A 17,492-nucleotide genomic window follows, 5' to 3' on the forward strand; every position below is an offset into this window, starting at 1 on the left:
AAGGGGGAAGCCCAGTGCTGGGGCAGCAGGGGGTGTGGGTAGGGGGGGAGATCCCAGGGCTGGGGCAGCAGTGGGGTTGCAGGGGGGAGCCCAGGGCTGGGACAGGGGGCAGCCAAAATTTTTTTGCTTGGGGCAGCAAAAAACCTAGAGCCGTCCCTGCACCCCCATGGCTGCTGTGATATTTAGCAAGCCCTGGAGGCTTGACACCTGCAAGAGTTTTCCTTTGGGAGTCTGTGGGCATTGACAGTTTGCAGCGACACAGAAGCAGCTTCGTCAAAACAACGTATGATTTATTTGCAAAAGGGCTCGCAGCACTCAAAGCAATGGATTTTAAAGCAAGTGACTTACCTACACCTGGCCACCCACACATGCTCCTAGATAGACAGGTCTTAGCCTTAGTGTCTCCCACTCTCTTGGGGACCAAGTTACAGCCTGCTTACTGCAGATCCTGCCTTGGATCAGTCTGTGTTAGCCTAAAGCAACCAGTAACTCCACCCACCTCTCCAGAGCTGCAGGGCAGATCTTTTAAGTGATCTGTGTCTTCTGACCTACAGGTTCTCTGCCTTGGCAGAAGAGCGAGTAAACAGGATTCAGTGAGGAGTTGCCTCTTCACAGCTAGTAACCTAACTATTTTTGTGTTTGTTAGGATGATCTTTATCTGAATGGCCCTTTCTGCTTAGTTTCTCCCCTTCTGATCCAAGTGCAGAACAAGTAATCCATCAAACACACATATGCACATACTCATAAGAAATAACACAGATATTTCACAGGTTTCCACAGTACCACAGTACTTCCCTCCGCTAGATGGAATCAGAAATGCTTCACTGTGCCTCGTAGGCTTTCTATTGCTAATTGCTAATGGAGTTCTCCTTTCACTCAAACAGTGGAGGCCTGTACTTTTTGAACAGCAGGATCCAAGTTTTGCCCTGCCATGAGGCATTTCCAAGGTGTGCAGTATTATGACCACTGATATATCTGTGTGGCCATAGGTTTGTTACAATAACAATTAGATTTGGGTGTATGGATTAAGCCCTAATCCAATCTGTGCTACTCTTTAGCACTAAGCCAAAGAAACCCACTGTAATGATGCGTCAGCATATTAGCGTATCCAAGCTTTCCCAGGTATGCAGGAGTTACAGTACTTTTGTTTAATACCTCAATAGTGTTATGGACATCAGAACAACAAGGAAGGTACACTCAAAATCCATCAGCCAATAACTCACCCGGTCTCCTGCATTTGGGCTTGGAAGCATCAGAGTAACTCTCTGCAGTGCTCACGAATGCTAGAAGTAAGAAAGTTATAGTCCGTGATGTAGGTTGAATCTAGTTTGATCATTCTACTTTCTGTCAGCTGAGCCTAATTTATGCATGTTAAATAAGATGAGAAGTTAGCAGAGGCATAACCAGAGTTCTGTGCATGCTATAGCCAGCCACTTGTGGCAGACTAGAAATTCTGGTCTAGAATATGTGCTAACTACTTATGCTTAACAATCTGTTCCACCTTGCGTTTAGAGGACCTTCCCCAGACCTGAAGAGGAGAAGCTCTGTGTGCTCGAACACTTGTCTGTCTCACCAACAGAAGTTGATCCAATAAAAGATATTACCTCACTTGCCTTGTCTCCCTCGAAATTCTGAGGCAGCTTCAAATTACCTCAGAAGTGGAGGTTTTTAGCATATTAAATATGAAAGTGAGTAGCCTGGGTTATTTTACTCTGACCGTACATTTTTGAATAGGGCGCAGATTTGTGTATCAAAAACCCTGAGTGATTGGTTTGTTTGTTTTTTAATAAAAAAAGGAATAATGCAGTTGATACTTACTAAGCTAGAATTAATCGAAAGCAAAATTAAAACATTGCCACATTGGTGCAAAGCAAAGCTAGGGGTTATAAAAGCTAAAACATGCTCACAGTGCCATGTTACATGCCAACAAATCATTGAAAATATCAGAATAAAATAAGAAGCATTTTTTAATTGATTCTAATGCACATCAGAGGAAAAGTGGACAAGTCACCACTGGTTTAAGTGGGCACGGCTTCACTGAATTCAGAAGAGTTGCAGCTACTTATACTAATGAAGAATTTGGCATGAGAGGGGCACCAGTGTTCCTTTAAAAACAAATGTCCCTGCCATGCAGACAGTTTATGGTTGCATGGAAGAAGCTTTAAAACACTCCAGGTCCCTAGGTGAATTGCTCCTGGCGATGCCACAAATGCTGTTTTACTTACATCGTTTCTGACATTTTTGCTTCTTCATCTCTGTAAAACCCTCTGTAGTTTCATTGGCCATTTCATCTAAAATGAGTTTTCCTGTTAAACAAAAATAACTTATTGCCAAATCTGAATTAATAGGATCCCAAAGGATACTGCAAAGTTAAAAACTAATTTCAAGCACTAAATGCATATGTCCTGATATCAAGATAAATTCTGTAAATAAAAGATTGGGAGTGTATGCGTATCTTAAAGTGTACTCCAAATCTGCAAAGGATGCAACATCCACAAAAATCAGATTTGGTCACCTTGATGAACTTCCACGGTGCAGAAGATCATCACACACTCAGGAATCTAGTTGTTAAATTTAAGAGCTTCAGACTGGTCTAGTGACTAACAGGGGACTAGAATTCACAACTATTGGGTTCTCCCTTCAGCTGAATCACAGACTTGCCATGTGACCATAGGCCAGTCATTTAATCTGTGCCTCAGTTTTATATCCCAAAGGATTAGTTCCAAGGAGTCATAAAGATCTTTTCAGCGAAATCCTTTGTGTTATCAGAACTGACATGTTGCCAGGTTCATTCTTTAATTTAAACTACAAATACTTCAGGCCAACCATTGGCCCAATCTTATTTCCACTGAGGTCAACAAGGATTTTGCCATTAACTAATAAGAGCAAAATCCAAGCCAAAAATAAGTCATGCAACTTTTAAAAAGTGTTAATAGGAAGCAAGTAAATATTGTCCCAATCATTTGGTTGCTGCTCCACACTGCCACGGATAGACCAAAAGTCTGATAACCAGAATTCTACTGTTGGCTCTGCCACTGATTTAGACTCATAGACTTAACTGCCAGAAGTGTCTATCATAATCATCTCATTATACTTCCATAAACTTATCAAGCTCAGTCTTGAAGCCAGATAGGTTTTTTGCCCTCACTGCTCCACTTGAAAGGCTGTTCTATAACTTTACTCCTCTGATGGTTAGAAATCTTTGCCTAATTTCAAGCCTAAACTTATCGATGGCCAGTTTATACCCATTTGTTCTGTGTCAACATTGGCACTTAACGTAAATATCTCTCCCTCCATGGCATTTATCTCTCTGATGTACTTATAGAGAGCAATCATATCTAAACTTTGCCCCATGTGTTAAAACCTTACCAAAAATGTCTTCCATCTGTCTCTCCTGCTGATCTTTGAGCACATATTCTGCTAATCCAGCTAACAAGAAGGGGAAAAAAGAGCGCAATAGTATGGTAAATGACACAATTAAGAACAAATTATTGTAGATTATTCTCCTGTACAAAAGTCCAAGGTCTGAAAGGAGAGTAAGAAATGTACATTAGTTTTACTTATTAAATAAATGTAGTGTTCAGGCAGTGCAGGGCACTAGAAATAGGAAATTAACAGAGGAAGTGTTGATCAGGAAAGTATCATTAATGGAGTTTTTTTTTCCTTGCCAACCAAAACATTTCCAGCAGTCAAGAGTGAACATTTCACTCATGAGATGTACAAACTGATTGAAATAACATTCACTAGTATATTGTGTGTGCATGTGTGGGGGGGAGTATAGACAGCTCTTTTATTTCAAAGAAGGACTGTTATTTAGTGTTGTTTAAAGCAATTTTCACTCCTGTGATTGGGAAGAAGTCACCTAAGAGCCAAGCAAAAGAATTTCACATGTACTTGTTAATAAAACTCAAACTGGAAAGACCCATTAATACTTTAGAAAAGCAGTAAGTTAGGGTTCCCAGCCATACACTCGATGGGTCTGGTCCTACAGTTCTTATTCATACCAGCAAGCTTCACTCACATGATGAGTGACTACTCACTTCAGTGGTTCAGGTCCTATGGGATCAATTCTGCTCTTAGCAAGTCAATGAAAAACTCTTATTGCTTTCATTGAGAACAGGAAATGGCCCTAATTACTTATATTTATTGAGACAATTAATAATCATATACATATTCACAATACAATATATGTATCTAGCATCATTAATGCAAAAAGCGTGGGACACAGAATTGCCACTTTGATATGGCACATCTTATGAACAGTGACTGTTAAGCTAATTTATACTTTTTATATTTAAGAAATATAGCACTTTTAGGTGATCTAGGTGTTTTGAATATTTTTCGGGGAGGGGGGTATCAAGGAGGGCTTTATTGAAAAACATTAGATCTTAATCATGTAATTGTTAAAATACTAACTATATTAGACAAAATAAGACTGAAGTTAGGCATTACTAATTTACTGCAATCAAATTATGACTTGTAAGGAACCAGTATAGAGAGGAAGGAAAAAGTAACAGTATTCATAGCTGATGTGCCACTTCCCCCCTATGATAATCAGGGTCCTGACACCCCAAACACAGAACAGAAAGTTTAAACTTCCAAAAAGAAAGGTTAAATCAATGGATTGCATGCTGTATTGTTGTACTATATACATATATTAAGTTAAGTCTTTTGTGAAAGCTTGTAATGGTCTCAGTTTGATGGTCAAGATAGGTATACAGACTGTGGTTATGAATCTGCTCAACCTCACCTCACAGCAGGGTGGTGAAGCAGTCAAGCAGGGAGGGTCACCTTCCAAGCCAGTTGTTTACAATGAAACCAGCTTCAAGCGCTCACCCCATTTTCCAGCCCAAGAAAAGACTATGGTAGACCACTAAAATTAATGGGAAGACAATGAGACCTCCCAGCTATCAAGTTAAGAGGGAATTGCTCCCTTTCTGAATGACCATTACTACCATGCCAGGCGGAAGGTGGGGGGGAAAGAAGTCATTTAAAAAGGAGGCTTTGAAACTGAATTTTTCACCTAGAATCTGAAGGGAGCCTCTAAACAGGAAGCTGTCTGCAAAACACTGGATCCCTGCTTAACTAGGGGATTCGCTAGGAAACTGTTCAAAGTTAGGATGGCTTGCCAGCCTAGGCAAGTGAGGCACAGCCAATCAAGAAGTCCCACAAGCTACAGAATACATTTTGTATAGTCTTTTTTATGTAATTAACAAATAAATATATACAGATTTAAGGATAAATTGTGAGTTGATTTAAACATCAAAATTCCCTCTCTCTGGTAGAGAAGCCAGAGAGTTTGCAGAACATAGTGCTGTGTGAAGCTCAAAGCCTGGTATAGCTAATTGTGCTTCATTAAACTGACCTGTTGCTGGGGCAATTTACCATGCTCAGGTGTCACTTTATAAGGGCGTTGCTCTGGAAACTACTGCTTGGTGAGGCCACAGCAAGATTCTAGCAGTTAAATCCCGGCTGCAGGGGTTTTGCAGGGAGCAGAGACAGGAACTGCACCCTGTGCCTCCTCAGCCCTCTCCCATATGGAGCAGGCCCTATATGTGTGCACAAGGAGCCAACAGGGACAGCCCCAGCTCCATTTCTGTAAATAAGATAAGCTGGTTTAATGGCAATAGGTAATTTGTGTTAGAAAAGGGATTTTATCTAATATGGAAGTGTAAAGCCTGAGGTCGTGTCTTTGTGCTTATTTTCTGTGACTTATATGCATTCTCTCTCTCTTATTAGTTCATCTTTGAGTGTGGTTTTTCTATTAAAGAAACTGCCTGTTTATTTTTACCCCAAGCAGATCTCTGTTGCTCAATCTGTGTGGAGCATGGGTGCCAGAGTGAGCTGATCACTGGGGGGGCTGGTTTCATGTGTCTGATAGATAAGAACTCAGGAAGGATGGATTTAGGGTAACTTGGGACTTGAAGGGCTGTTGGTGTCACCCTGCAAGGAGTAACTAGGGCAATGGAAACCAAGGTAAGATTTTGTACTTGTGGCCAGGTTGCTGGTGTCAGGGGTCTGAAACAAAGTGGCACAGCATAAAGGCACTCGAGGTTATAGGGAAGAACTCCTTACTGGTCTGATTATCTCCAAAACATTACACACATCCCCAAAAAATCTCATACCTATTCTAGAATAAGCTTCCCCTGCATTTGAAAAAATAGATTCTTCCACACTTTCATTGCTTTCCATTGTGTAAAAGACATCCAAATTGCTGAACTGATCATGGTTGATGGTATCAATTTCAGGGTCTAGAATAAAAAGAAGTTATAATTAGGTCAATGAATGCCATGGCCAGGGTAAAGAGACTCAGGGAGAAGGACAAGTCAAAAAGGCAGAATTATTAATTCTCTCAAGCATTCGTTGTGCGGTAGTTTTGTGATAGATGCTGGTTCACTAGGAACTGACTCAAGGTCAACCCCTTGCACAGGAATGGAAACCACATTGAGCTAACAAATCTAAGTAAACTGCTTAAAGTTCTGGGCCTGATTTTCTGCTCACACTGGTGACAATCAGGAGTAAAGTAACTGATCTAGTCAGTGATGCTTCACTGGTGTAATTAAGAAGACAACCAAGTCTTTAGTCCTTATCTCATCCTGCTGTCAGACTTTGCTGCATAAGCAAGGCCTGATCTGTACAGACAAATTCCTGCAGGTGTCAGTCATAGTTGGGAGTTCAGAGGGCAAACATAGGATCCTGATCTCAGACCAGCAATAATTAAGCATGAGATGACTCAGATTCTGAAGTCTGACTCTCCACTGCTTTGTACCATTCTGACTTGGTAACATGCTACACTAACTTGGCCCAGACATAAAGTGACTACAAACATGAAGGCAGAGGAGAATCATGCTCCTCTCTGCTAATAGCTGGGACTTCCTGTCTGTTTTTAAAAAGCTATTTAGCTACTGTCTTAGTACAAGGTACTGAATCAATTTATAGTAAATGGTGTTTAAAAGAACACCCCTGGGGTCTGAAGGCCTTTGTCCGGTCTCAACATTCAACATACATTGGGTCTCGTGGAAATACTAAGACACCAAATTAACAGAGCTACAGATGGTCCCCCCTCCCTGCAGAGAAACCCAGAGGAGGAGTACAGTGAGGGCAGGAAACTGCATGAGGTCAACAAGGGTATAGCCCACCAGCCTACTACTGCAGATTGACCACCGCAATAACAATGACATCCTCAGGCAGGATTGGGTTTGAGGGTCAGGGAATGGACAGGAAACGGCCTCCAACCCAGTTAGTCCTGGGAATTGGGAAGGGAACTCCCAAATGCATAGAGAGATGGCCTCCTCCCAACCTTGCTTAAGAAATCATGCTGCAACTGGCCAAATCCCTCACAGCTGCTAGTACATTGGTCATCTACCTCAAGATTTAAGGTCAAATCCTGGATCACCAGAGGAAATTAATTTACTAGTGTTGTTTGTGGCGGTCTGTCGTCACTCGGTCTGTCTCCGCTAAAGTCTCTGTTTAGTAAAGGCACCAGCCTGAAACTGCAGAGGGGTTGCCAGTTGCCAGTTTGACCAGGATAGTGCATAGGGAAGCTTTTACTTAGCATTTATTTATGCTGTATGAGATGAATGCCAAAGATATTAGCCTCTCATTATGAGCAACATGTAAAGAAGTGTGTTATAAACTACAAGGTGAACAGAAAGTTGTAACTCAGGTACACAAATTTAATCCAGAATGGTATCTGGAACCAGCTACTGTATCTGGATGTGGATACACATTATTTAGAGTCACGGCATCAGAATTCCACATCTACATTTAGATTAGCTCCATCACAATAAAGTGCCCTTGTTAAGTAATGGCATCTTCTACTTTCATCCAGTGACCTGGCTAAACAGCAGGGCAATTCATTGCATTACTAACCTGTTGAAAGTTCTCTTTCTTCATCTTCATCGGATAACCTTGTATCCAAGAGGCTGTATAGATGCAATGGATCAATATTGCTGTGCAGCAAATCAAGAAAGCTATTTTCCGTCAAAACTGCCGAATCCATGGTTTGTCTTTTGCTAGCTGAAATCAAAGCATAAAATGATGAACAGAATAAAGTAAAGGATGTTTATCAATAGTTTATAACTTTGATAATTTGTCATGGCATCTACCATCAAATCTACTCTAAAGCAGGCAGTGCTGAAATCTGTCAAACAGAATGCTGCTTATTCAAACAAGGATGTTGTAGCAGTCTGTTTATATTTCACTTTCAAAAGTCAAATCCTAAAGGCATTGAACGTCTGCTACTTCTTCTGACTTCAAGCATTGAGATATTAAGATGGAAGGCACTATAGAACTGCTGCTCCACTCCAGCCTTGTGGGTGTTGTGGGACCACAGGTTAATTCCTCAAGACCATACAATAGGTGTAACACATAAAACACATTAAGATAGATTTTGCACAGGGTTCTAAAACACCATTACTTTTTCTTTAAAAGAACAAGAAATGCAGAAACCTGTGCAACAGCAATAAACTCAGCACACATTTCTTGGCCTCAGATTACCACTACTCTGAAGCATTCTTTGGGCTGGAGTCTGGGTCCTGTGGGGGTGTTGTCCGGGATGCTTCTGCTGCAGCTCATGACTTGACTTCTGAAACATGGAGCATCTCTTCCTCCTCCTCTAAGTCAGGTTGTTTTCGCTGACCTTGGATGATCTTCTAACTAAATCCCTTCTACAAAACATTGCCCAACTGTTCTCCTCTCCTCCTATCCAAAGCTTCCTGAGTTTCTCTGTTAGGCCCTGGAGTTCATACATCCCACTACCATCACCTAGTTCCTTTGTGCTGCTGCTACTGCTAATTTTCCCACTCTCCAAACCGAAGAAGCTAGAAATGGCTTCTCCCAGCTCCATCCAATCTCCTTAGCATATCTATTGACTGGTCAGAGTACAGTTGTTAAGGTTAACTAGTCTTCATGGCCACTAGTCAGACAGAGACCAGCTTACAGGCTTGTCAGCAATAATGGATACACAGAGACATTCCATGACACAGCAGATTTCCTAAGAACAACTTCCCAAATACCAACAAGAATTCATAAGCTGTACAGACACAGTCCCCAAATTGTCATAGTAGGACATCCACCACCATTGTGCCTGTCTATCTTCTTATGGACTGAAAGCTCTGTGTAGGCTACTATGTCCTCAGGTCTTTCATGTTGCCCTCCATGCATATGTTACAGGCAGTGGATACAGAGCACTGACCAGAGAAAACAGGTGTATAAGTTTTATTAGCAGTGCTCACACACCTTTGATTTAAATGGCTGCATGGCAGGACAGACCACACTGCTGCTGGGAAGGGAGGAGTTTGGGCGAGGAAAGAACAGAGATCATGAGTAAGAAGGGAACAGAGCATGGAATACACGGAAAAAACCTAGAGGTTCAGTGATGAGGGACACAGTTGTGGAAGGAAGTTCACTACACATGACAGTGTCACATTTCAGAGAACCTGTGTTTTCCTCAATGCAGCACAAGGGGGCTAAGACGATGAGAGATCTGGTATTTGAGTATGGGGGAGGCTGGAGGGAGGAGTAGGGACTTCTATAAGAACAGGATCTGCCTGGTTGTGGCTGGTTTTCAAGTAGGAGGTTTGAAGTGCAGGGAGGTAGGAGTGGAGAGAAATTCTGTGCACCCTCTTGTCTCACTAAAACCTATGCACAGGCCAATCACAAGTGTTAAGTATAAAAATTTCTTTGCAAAACTACTCTAAAATGCAGGATTTGCTGTTCAGGAACTTTAAATCCAAACTGCTAGTCTCATCACTACATTTTTTCTTTGAAAAAGAATCAACTGGAAACCTTAATTGCCATAAAAAAAATCCTAATTTACTTCACAGGCTAGCGTAAAATAGAGGAATTGGGTAGTATCCCTTTAAATCATTTGGGAACCAACTAGTGAGCTTGCCTGCCTTGTATTGCAGAAGCCAACAAAACCTACCAGAGCAGCAGTATATGTATATAGCTAGGCTTTGAATGTTTATAAATACATAGTTAGCAAATGTGGTCATCTGGAGCCCAACTGTGGCTCCAAGTTTCTTGCATCCTTAATGTTGTGTAGAGAGCAAACACAGACAGTGATGAATGTGGCTCTTCAGACACTGCACAGATCTTTTCAAGCTAGTGCCTGGCCTATATGTGAAAGCAGAGCAGTTAACTCAACTTTCATTGAAAACAACAATGAAGTTAAGAAAAAAATGTAGATTATAATTTGTTGTGACAGTAAAACAAAAAAAAGAGAGCAAGAGAAGAAAAGAAGCAGCTGTATGCGATACAATTTCCTTTACTGAATTCATCTAGTGCAGTGGTTCCTAAACTTTAACAACCTGCGAACCCCTTTCACTAAAATGTCAAGTCTCGTGAACCCCCTCCTCAAAATGAATATTTCAAGGGATTTGCTCCTTTATCTGCTTATAAAAGCAGTGATCTTGGAAATATCAAATTGGTTTTTATGACATGATTATTACACGCTATTTATTATTCATTATTATTTATCATTTTACAGTATTTTTTTTACATTATGAAAATGGCAACACTTTTCCAAGATCTCACTTTTGTAGCTTGTATCACTTTGAATAAGCCTGCTGTACGACAAGGCTCCCATGTTTCATCAAGGAGTATCAGATGTGAAACAGCATGAAGGTATTTAAGAAGACGACTCAAAGAGTTCCTCCTACACAAGCATTCAGGTCTTGAGCAGTCCAGGCAAACAACGCACGTTACAACAAAGCTTAAACTTGTTCTTCATAATAATTTTAAAAACAATGCTAGCTTCCTATTTCATTTTAAAAACAGCAAAAAATATTCACCTCCCTTTCCATTTCTTATAAGGAGTCTTGAAGTTTAAATCTCCTCAGTGTGATAGACATGCTCGCTTTGATCTGCTTAGCTCTTGGAAGTCCAGGGGCTCCGAGCTGCTGGTCCTGTGCCGCCCGGGGTCCCTAGGGACAGCTCTGACCGCCATTAGGGATTTTTTTCCCCCGAGAACCCCCTGTAACATTTTGCAAACCCCCAGGGGTTCATGAATCCCAGTTTGGGAGCCACTGATCTAGTGCTAAACAGAGTCTCCTGGAACCTCCTGAGGGGATGTGGTTTTATAAATACAAACACAAGGCACTATTATTTCCAGAGTTTCACAGGTAGAACAGGTTGAGACAAAGAAAGGTGAAACATTCTCCTCTGCATTAGAGAGAGTGGATTGCACCCGAGAAAAAGGATATAAAGGATGCACATTTGGTCCCCAGGATCACATGACCAGACTGTGATTCTACACAGATACACACACCAAGAAGCTAGGAAACTTTTGTGAGAAGGAGGTTGCCTCATGGAAGAGACCAGGACTCTAGACTACAAAAGGCAGCTTCCCCTTCCTTCAAATCCACGTGGATTCACAGAGTGTGAAGAACATGGGAAATAGCTGTATTTTGTTTTATGACTATTGTGTACCGCTGTTTGGTAGACTGTTCAAAGGATTAATTCCTGCACAAGATTGCTGCAGGTCTGTAGGAAGGCAGACAGTGGCTTTATATAACCCAGTCACTGGAACTTAATTGACAATACAGGTGTCACCGCTTTTGAACTATTCCCTTTGACCAATCTGCCTCAAACACCTTGACTGGGGTAGGAGGGACCTGCACACTTGAAACAAAAAAATCTAGATAAAAATCTAGAGTCTGGGGGAGAGACTGGGTTGTTAGGAAACTGCTCAAGGAGAACTGACTGACACATGGAAACAGACTCTGCAGAATGGGTCTTAAAGAATTGGGCCTCCTGAGGCTCTGAGGGAAATGCTAAGCTTTAGGTAAGCTATTTGCATGTAGGCCTTTTGTTGTTAGAATTCTATTCTCTGAATGCTATAAATAAATAAATACTTTTTTTTTTAAGCTGCTGCTCTGGGTCACTGCATTTATCTACTGGTGACAGCTTCTGAAGAGAAGTCTAACAGGTGCCAAACCCAGCTGGAGCTGTTGAGGAATCACGGTTGATGAACAAGGATGTTTATAGCTCAGGGACCTGGGTCTGTGAGGGGGAGAATCTACGGTTTCCACACTGAGAAGAGTGAAGGCATAGGCCCCAGCACTCAAAGAGGTGCACTTGAGAGAGGCCAGAAGAGTGGTCACAGGTGCAGTTAATGCTGTAACCATGACACAGAGCAGTTAATGTGAGGTCCTGTGCCTTTACAACTCTATGGCCCTCTGCATCTCTACCTCTGCTTGCTGACAGTACAGTCCCAATGGGACTGAATTGCAAAGAATGCTCTAGTTGGCACCTGTCTGTCCTATGGGGTTTCCCAACATGGAGAGGACTCTCCAGCAAAGATAATGCAGCCTCTCTTAACTTTCCTTGAGTATAACTCTGGTATGGAGGGAAGGTGGGTGTAGGGGAAACAAATGCTTATTCAGTTTAGAGCCATACCTGCTTGTCTTTATACATCACCTCTGAATTTAGCTCCAAGTTGAAGGTAGTATAACACACTGAGGGTCCAGAAAAAGGAAGGCAGCAATGCACACAGGAGGAATAAGTTACACCTTGTCAGGGAGCTGAAAATGTGAGATAATGTAGCACATGTCGGGAGGCTGGAAGAAGGTGTTACTGCTGGTTTATGACATATTGCGATCCAAGGACCTGTTGGTGCCAACTGGCAGAGGACATGGGGTGAATAATGGTTACAGGGTGCAGGCCTCTGTGTGGCTGAGGGACAGCAAAGATTCCCGGTGCTGAGTGAACTACTCCTTGCCACGGGACAATTGTGTTAATGTACTTGTGCGAGTCATTAGGACTGTGCCTTAAGGGCACTAAACCAGGCCAAGCGTCTTTGTCGCTTGAACTATATCTGTGGCCTATCATTATGAGTAACATCGAGGTTTGCTGAATTAGCAGACTGCTCTCTCTGCTCGTGCAACTAACATCGGAACTCCAAGGCTTGGTCTACACTACGAGTTTATCTCGAATTTAGCAGCATTAAATCGAATCAACCCTGTACCTAGCCACACAACGAAGCCCTTTAGTTCAATATAAAGGGTTATTAAAATCAATTTCTGTACTCCTCCTCGACGAGGAGAGTAGTGCTGAAAATGACATTGCCATTTCAAATTAGGGTTAGTGTGGCCAAAATTTGACAGTATTGGCCTCCAGGAGCTATCCTACAGTGCACCATTGTGACCGCTCTGGCCAGCAATTGGATGCATTGGCCAGGTAAACAGGAAAAGCCCTGCAAACTTTTGAATTGCATTTCCTGTTTGCCCATAAATCACTTTAAAATTGTATAATGTACACTTCCTAAAAATGAAATCTACATCTATTTCTGAGTTGTGAAAAATATGTATTAAGGTTATAACAACCAACAAGAATGCACTTTTATGTAGCAATCCATGATTAAACTGAGTCTTCCTGACTAGTGATTTAAATCAAATTGACCCTGTTTCAGATGAAGATCGAAGGTCTGATATATTCGGGAGGGACAGAAAGACACCCTGCCATCCCACATCCAGGGGAGACAAGTTGCCAGTGGGTTGGGGCTCACAAAAGAAGGGTCTCATTCAGCCTGGTTGAAAAATGCTGTGAGAAGGCGTTTGGGTAAGCAGTACCATATCAATAAGGTTAGGATTCTGTTCTAGGTATCTTTAGTAAAAGTCAGGCACAAGCCCTGAACAACAACAATTCACAGAAGCCTGCAACCTGTAACTTTTACCTCAAATACTTGGATGATGGAGGAAGGGAATGAACAGTGGGAGCACTGCCAGGGGAGGGGGTATTGCTCTAGCTGCTGTTCCAGTGGCCCATGGACCACTGCTCCAGTGGCTCCGAGGTGGACTGCTGGTCAGCTGCTCTGACAGCACCAGTGGGCTGACAGCTACTCCAGCCCTGCTACTGCAGAAGTTGTGGAGGTCCCAGAAAGTCACGGACTCTGTGACCTGTGTGACAGAATCTCACCCTTACTTCTTATCAGACCAGAAGGCATCTTGTGAGTTGAGTTCAGGCTCAAGAATGTGTGGGAGGATTTATTTATATGTAACCCTTTGTTTCCAGTATTTCTGTTTGCTGTCCCATGAATCTCTATCCTTTGTCAAATAAATGTATACTTGCTATCTCTAAAAGCAAATCTGCGTGCTGGGTTAAGTGGAGTGGTGTTCTGATGCATAACTAGTAAGCTGTGCATGGAGCAGGGCTGGTAATGCTGTAAGGGTCCAGTGACAAAGGGACCAGACACTGCAGGGGGACGCTCGGAGAACTGAGGGTTGGAGTGTGGTTATCCCTAACCTGCACGAGGGACAGCAGAGCCTGTGTGGGCTGAGAGGAGTGTTTGTGTTGCCTGTGGCTGAGAGAGTCAGGGAGCTGAGACTTGGCAGGTTCAGAGAAGGCTCCACTAAGGGTAGGTGGTAGCAAGGTGCCTCTGGGTACCTTTGGAAAGGGTAGAAGGGACTGTGACATTCCCCTCTGGTGTTATCTGGATCAGTGATCTGCTAGGTCACTCCAATCCTTGACTCTGGGAGCTAGCCTTACCCTGCTTTGCTGTGAGAACCCCCATTCCTGGGCTGTTCAATCACAGCGTCTGGCATGTAAGCTGATACGTGGACTGTGCAACTGAATGACAATAGCCAATATCTCTGGTTCCAGACACAACCCTAGGAACCTCTGTCTTGCAGTGTCCAGTTATGCCCATGGGACGCTGCAAGCTTATATGAGTTGGTCAATTTAACAAAGAAATTGATATGTACCAGGCTTGTTATCCCAAGGGGAGTTTATGACACGCTTCAAATCAAACACACTGCTTCAGGAAGAATAAACAAAACAGATTTATTAACTCCAACAATAGATTTTAAAATGATTATAAGTCAGAGCATAACAAGTCGGATTTGGTCAAATGAAATGAAAACAGGTTTCAGAGTACCAGCCGTGTTAGTCTCTATCTGCAGAAAGGAGTACTTGTGGCATCTTAGAGACTAACAAATTTATTTGAGCATAAGCTTTCGTGGGCTACAGCCAACTTCATCGGATCATCTTAATTAATTAGTCTCCTAGAGCTGGTAGGACAATTCCCACCTTTTCATGTTCTCTGTATGTGTATATATCTCCTCACTATGTGTTTCATTCTATGCATCTGATGAAGTGGGCTGTAGCCCACAAAAGCTTATGCTCAAATAAATTTGTTAGTCTCTAAGGTGGCACAAGTACTCCTATTTTTTTTTTTAAATAAAAGCAAAATGCATTCTAAGCTGATCTTAACACTTTCAATGCCCTTACAAACTTTGATGCTTCTCATCACAGGCTGGCTGGTTGCTCTTCAGACAGGCTCTCCCCTTCGATCAGCACTTCAGTTGCATGGTGGTGATGTCTGTAGATGGAGGTGGAAGAGCATGCCAAATGTCTCTCCCTTTTATCACGTCCTTTCCTCCTTCTTGGCTGTGCCTCTCCACCTTCAGAGACAGGTGAGCATTACTGAGTCTCTCCAAACAACGCTGAGCAATTCCCCTGGTGAGGTCTCATGCAGGTGAGTCGCTGCATTGCAGCTCCTTTGCTGGACAATGGCTGTTGATGGATTGTTTGATACCCCACCTGGGCGTTGATTACTTTCCTTGCTGTTGCCTCTGGGGAGCTAATATCTGACTGATTCCCCCAATTTACAGCATGTTCAGTGACAACCATTTTACACAATTCTCATAACTTCATATGCATTAATGATATACATATATGGGTAGAGAAATGACTTTCAGTAGATCAGGACCTTTCCCTTGATACTTTACAAGGCATGTTTTATACGTAAGATCATGCTTATATGAAAATGAGGAATTGGGGGTTACAGCATGCTCCCCCAAGGTATAGAATGTCACAGGGACTATGAGGATCATCTAGTCTGACCTCCTGCGTATTGCAGGCTACAGAACCTCGCTCACTCACTACCTGGCTGAGTTACTGAAGTTCACAAATCAAGTTACAGAGAATCCACCATTTACACTAGTTTAAAGCTGCAAGTGACTCATGCTCCATGTTGCAGAGAAAGAGTAAAGTCCCCAACATCTCTGCCAATCTTACTAGGAGATAAGTTCCTTCCTGATCCCACATATGGTGACCAGTTAGACCCTGATCAAATGGGCAAGACTCACAACAAGACACCTGGGAAAGAATTAGTCACAATAACTCACAGCCCTCCCCAGCTACTGTCCTATCACTGGCCACTGGAGATATTTGCTGTTATCAGTTGCAGATCACTTGCCATTGTGGGTAACATGATCATATCATCCCCTCCATAAACTTATCAAGATCAGACTTGAAGCCAGTTTTTGCCCCCAATGCTTCCCTGGGAAGGCTGTTCCAGAGCTTCACTCCTCTGATGGTTAGAAACCTTTGCCTAATTTCAAGCCTAAGCTTATTGATGGCCAGTTTATAGCCATTTGTTCTTGTGTCCACATTGGTGCATAACTTAAATAACTCTTCTCTCGCCCTGGTATTTATCCCTCTGATGCATTTATAGAGAACAATCATATCTTCTCTCAGCCAAATTTTGTTAGGCTAAACAAGCCAAGCTCTTTTAGTCTCCCCTCATAAGGTAGGTTTCCATTTCTTGGATCATTCTAATAGCCCTTCTCTGCACCTGTTGCAATCTGAATTAATCTTTCTTAAACATGAAGACCAGTATTGCACATAGTATTCCAGATGAGGTCTCACCAGTGCCTTGTATAATGGCATTAACACTTCCCTGTCTCTACTGGAAATATCTCACCTAATGCATTCTAGGACTGGATTAGCCTTTTTCACAGCCACATCACATTGGCAGGTCATAGTCATCCTGTGATCAACCAGTACACCCAGGTCTTTCTTCTCCTCTGTCTCTTCCAACTGATAAATCCACAGTTTACAGCAAAAATTCCTGTTAGTCCATAATGTCATCCCAGTCATAGGCACTGACTCAGGGGGTGCTCCAGTAGCCAGCTTCCCCCACTCCCAGCACTTCCTACCTGCAGGGCCGGTGCTTCCATTTAGGCCACCTAGGTGGGTCGCCTAGGACACCAGGATTTGGGGGGGGGGGCAATTTGGTGGCGGGGGGTCCTTTTGTGCTCCAGGTCTTCGGCTGCAATTCTGCGGTGGGTCCTTCACTCGCTCCGGGACCTGCCACCGAAGTGCCCTGAAGACCGGAAGTGCGGAAGGACCCCCGCCTAGGGCACCAAAAACCCTGGCACCGCTCCTGCCCACCTGTCAAGAATCAGCTGCTCCATGGTGTGCAGAAGGCACTGTGGGAGGGAGAGGGAGAAGCGGGGATGGAACACGCTCAGGGGAGGGGTGTAACTGGGCAGCAAGAGGTGGGGTGGGAGTGGAGCAGGGTAGGGAAAAAGCAGGGCATGGGCTTGGGGAAAGGGGTCGGGTGGGGTTGGGGCCTGGGGTGAAGCAGGGGGTTGAGCACCCCTGGGGCCCAGAGGAAGCCAGTGCCTGTGCTCCCATTTCTATTACTCCAGTTTTCAAGGTCATCCAGATCTCCTTGTATCATATTCCAGTCCCCCTCTGTATTG

General features: G+C 43.0%; 1 protein-coding gene across 3 annotated transcripts in view; it reads right to left on the reverse strand.

Moving 5' to 3' along the window:
• CIITA (class II major histocompatibility complex transactivator) overlaps nucleotides 1–17,492 on the reverse strand; it is a 62,143-nt gene that overhangs the window by 31,390 nt on the left and 13,261 nt on the right. For all 3 annotated transcript variants that reach the window (XM_075069273.1, XM_075069274.1, XM_075069275.1), the window contains exons 2-6: nucleotides 7,873–8,019; nucleotides 6,126–6,251; nucleotides 3,370–3,429; nucleotides 2,226–2,306; nucleotides 1,224–1,283 (exon numbers count right to left, since the gene is read on the reverse strand). In XM_075069273.1, coding sequence (XP_074925374.1) covers nucleotides 1,224–1,283; nucleotides 2,226–2,306; nucleotides 3,370–3,429; nucleotides 6,126–6,251; nucleotides 7,873–8,019 — 474 coding nt within the window. The remainder of the gene's footprint in view (nucleotides 1–1,223; nucleotides 1,284–2,225; nucleotides 2,307–3,369; nucleotides 3,430–6,125; nucleotides 6,252–7,872; nucleotides 8,020–17,492) is intronic.

Source organism: Chelonoidis abingdonii, chromosome 9, assembly GCF_003597395.2.
Source record: "Chelonoidis abingdonii isolate Lonesome George chromosome 9, CheloAbing_2.0, whole genome shotgun sequence".
NCBI classification, from domain to species: domain Eukaryota; kingdom Metazoa; phylum Chordata; order Testudines; family Testudinidae; genus Chelonoidis; species Chelonoidis abingdonii.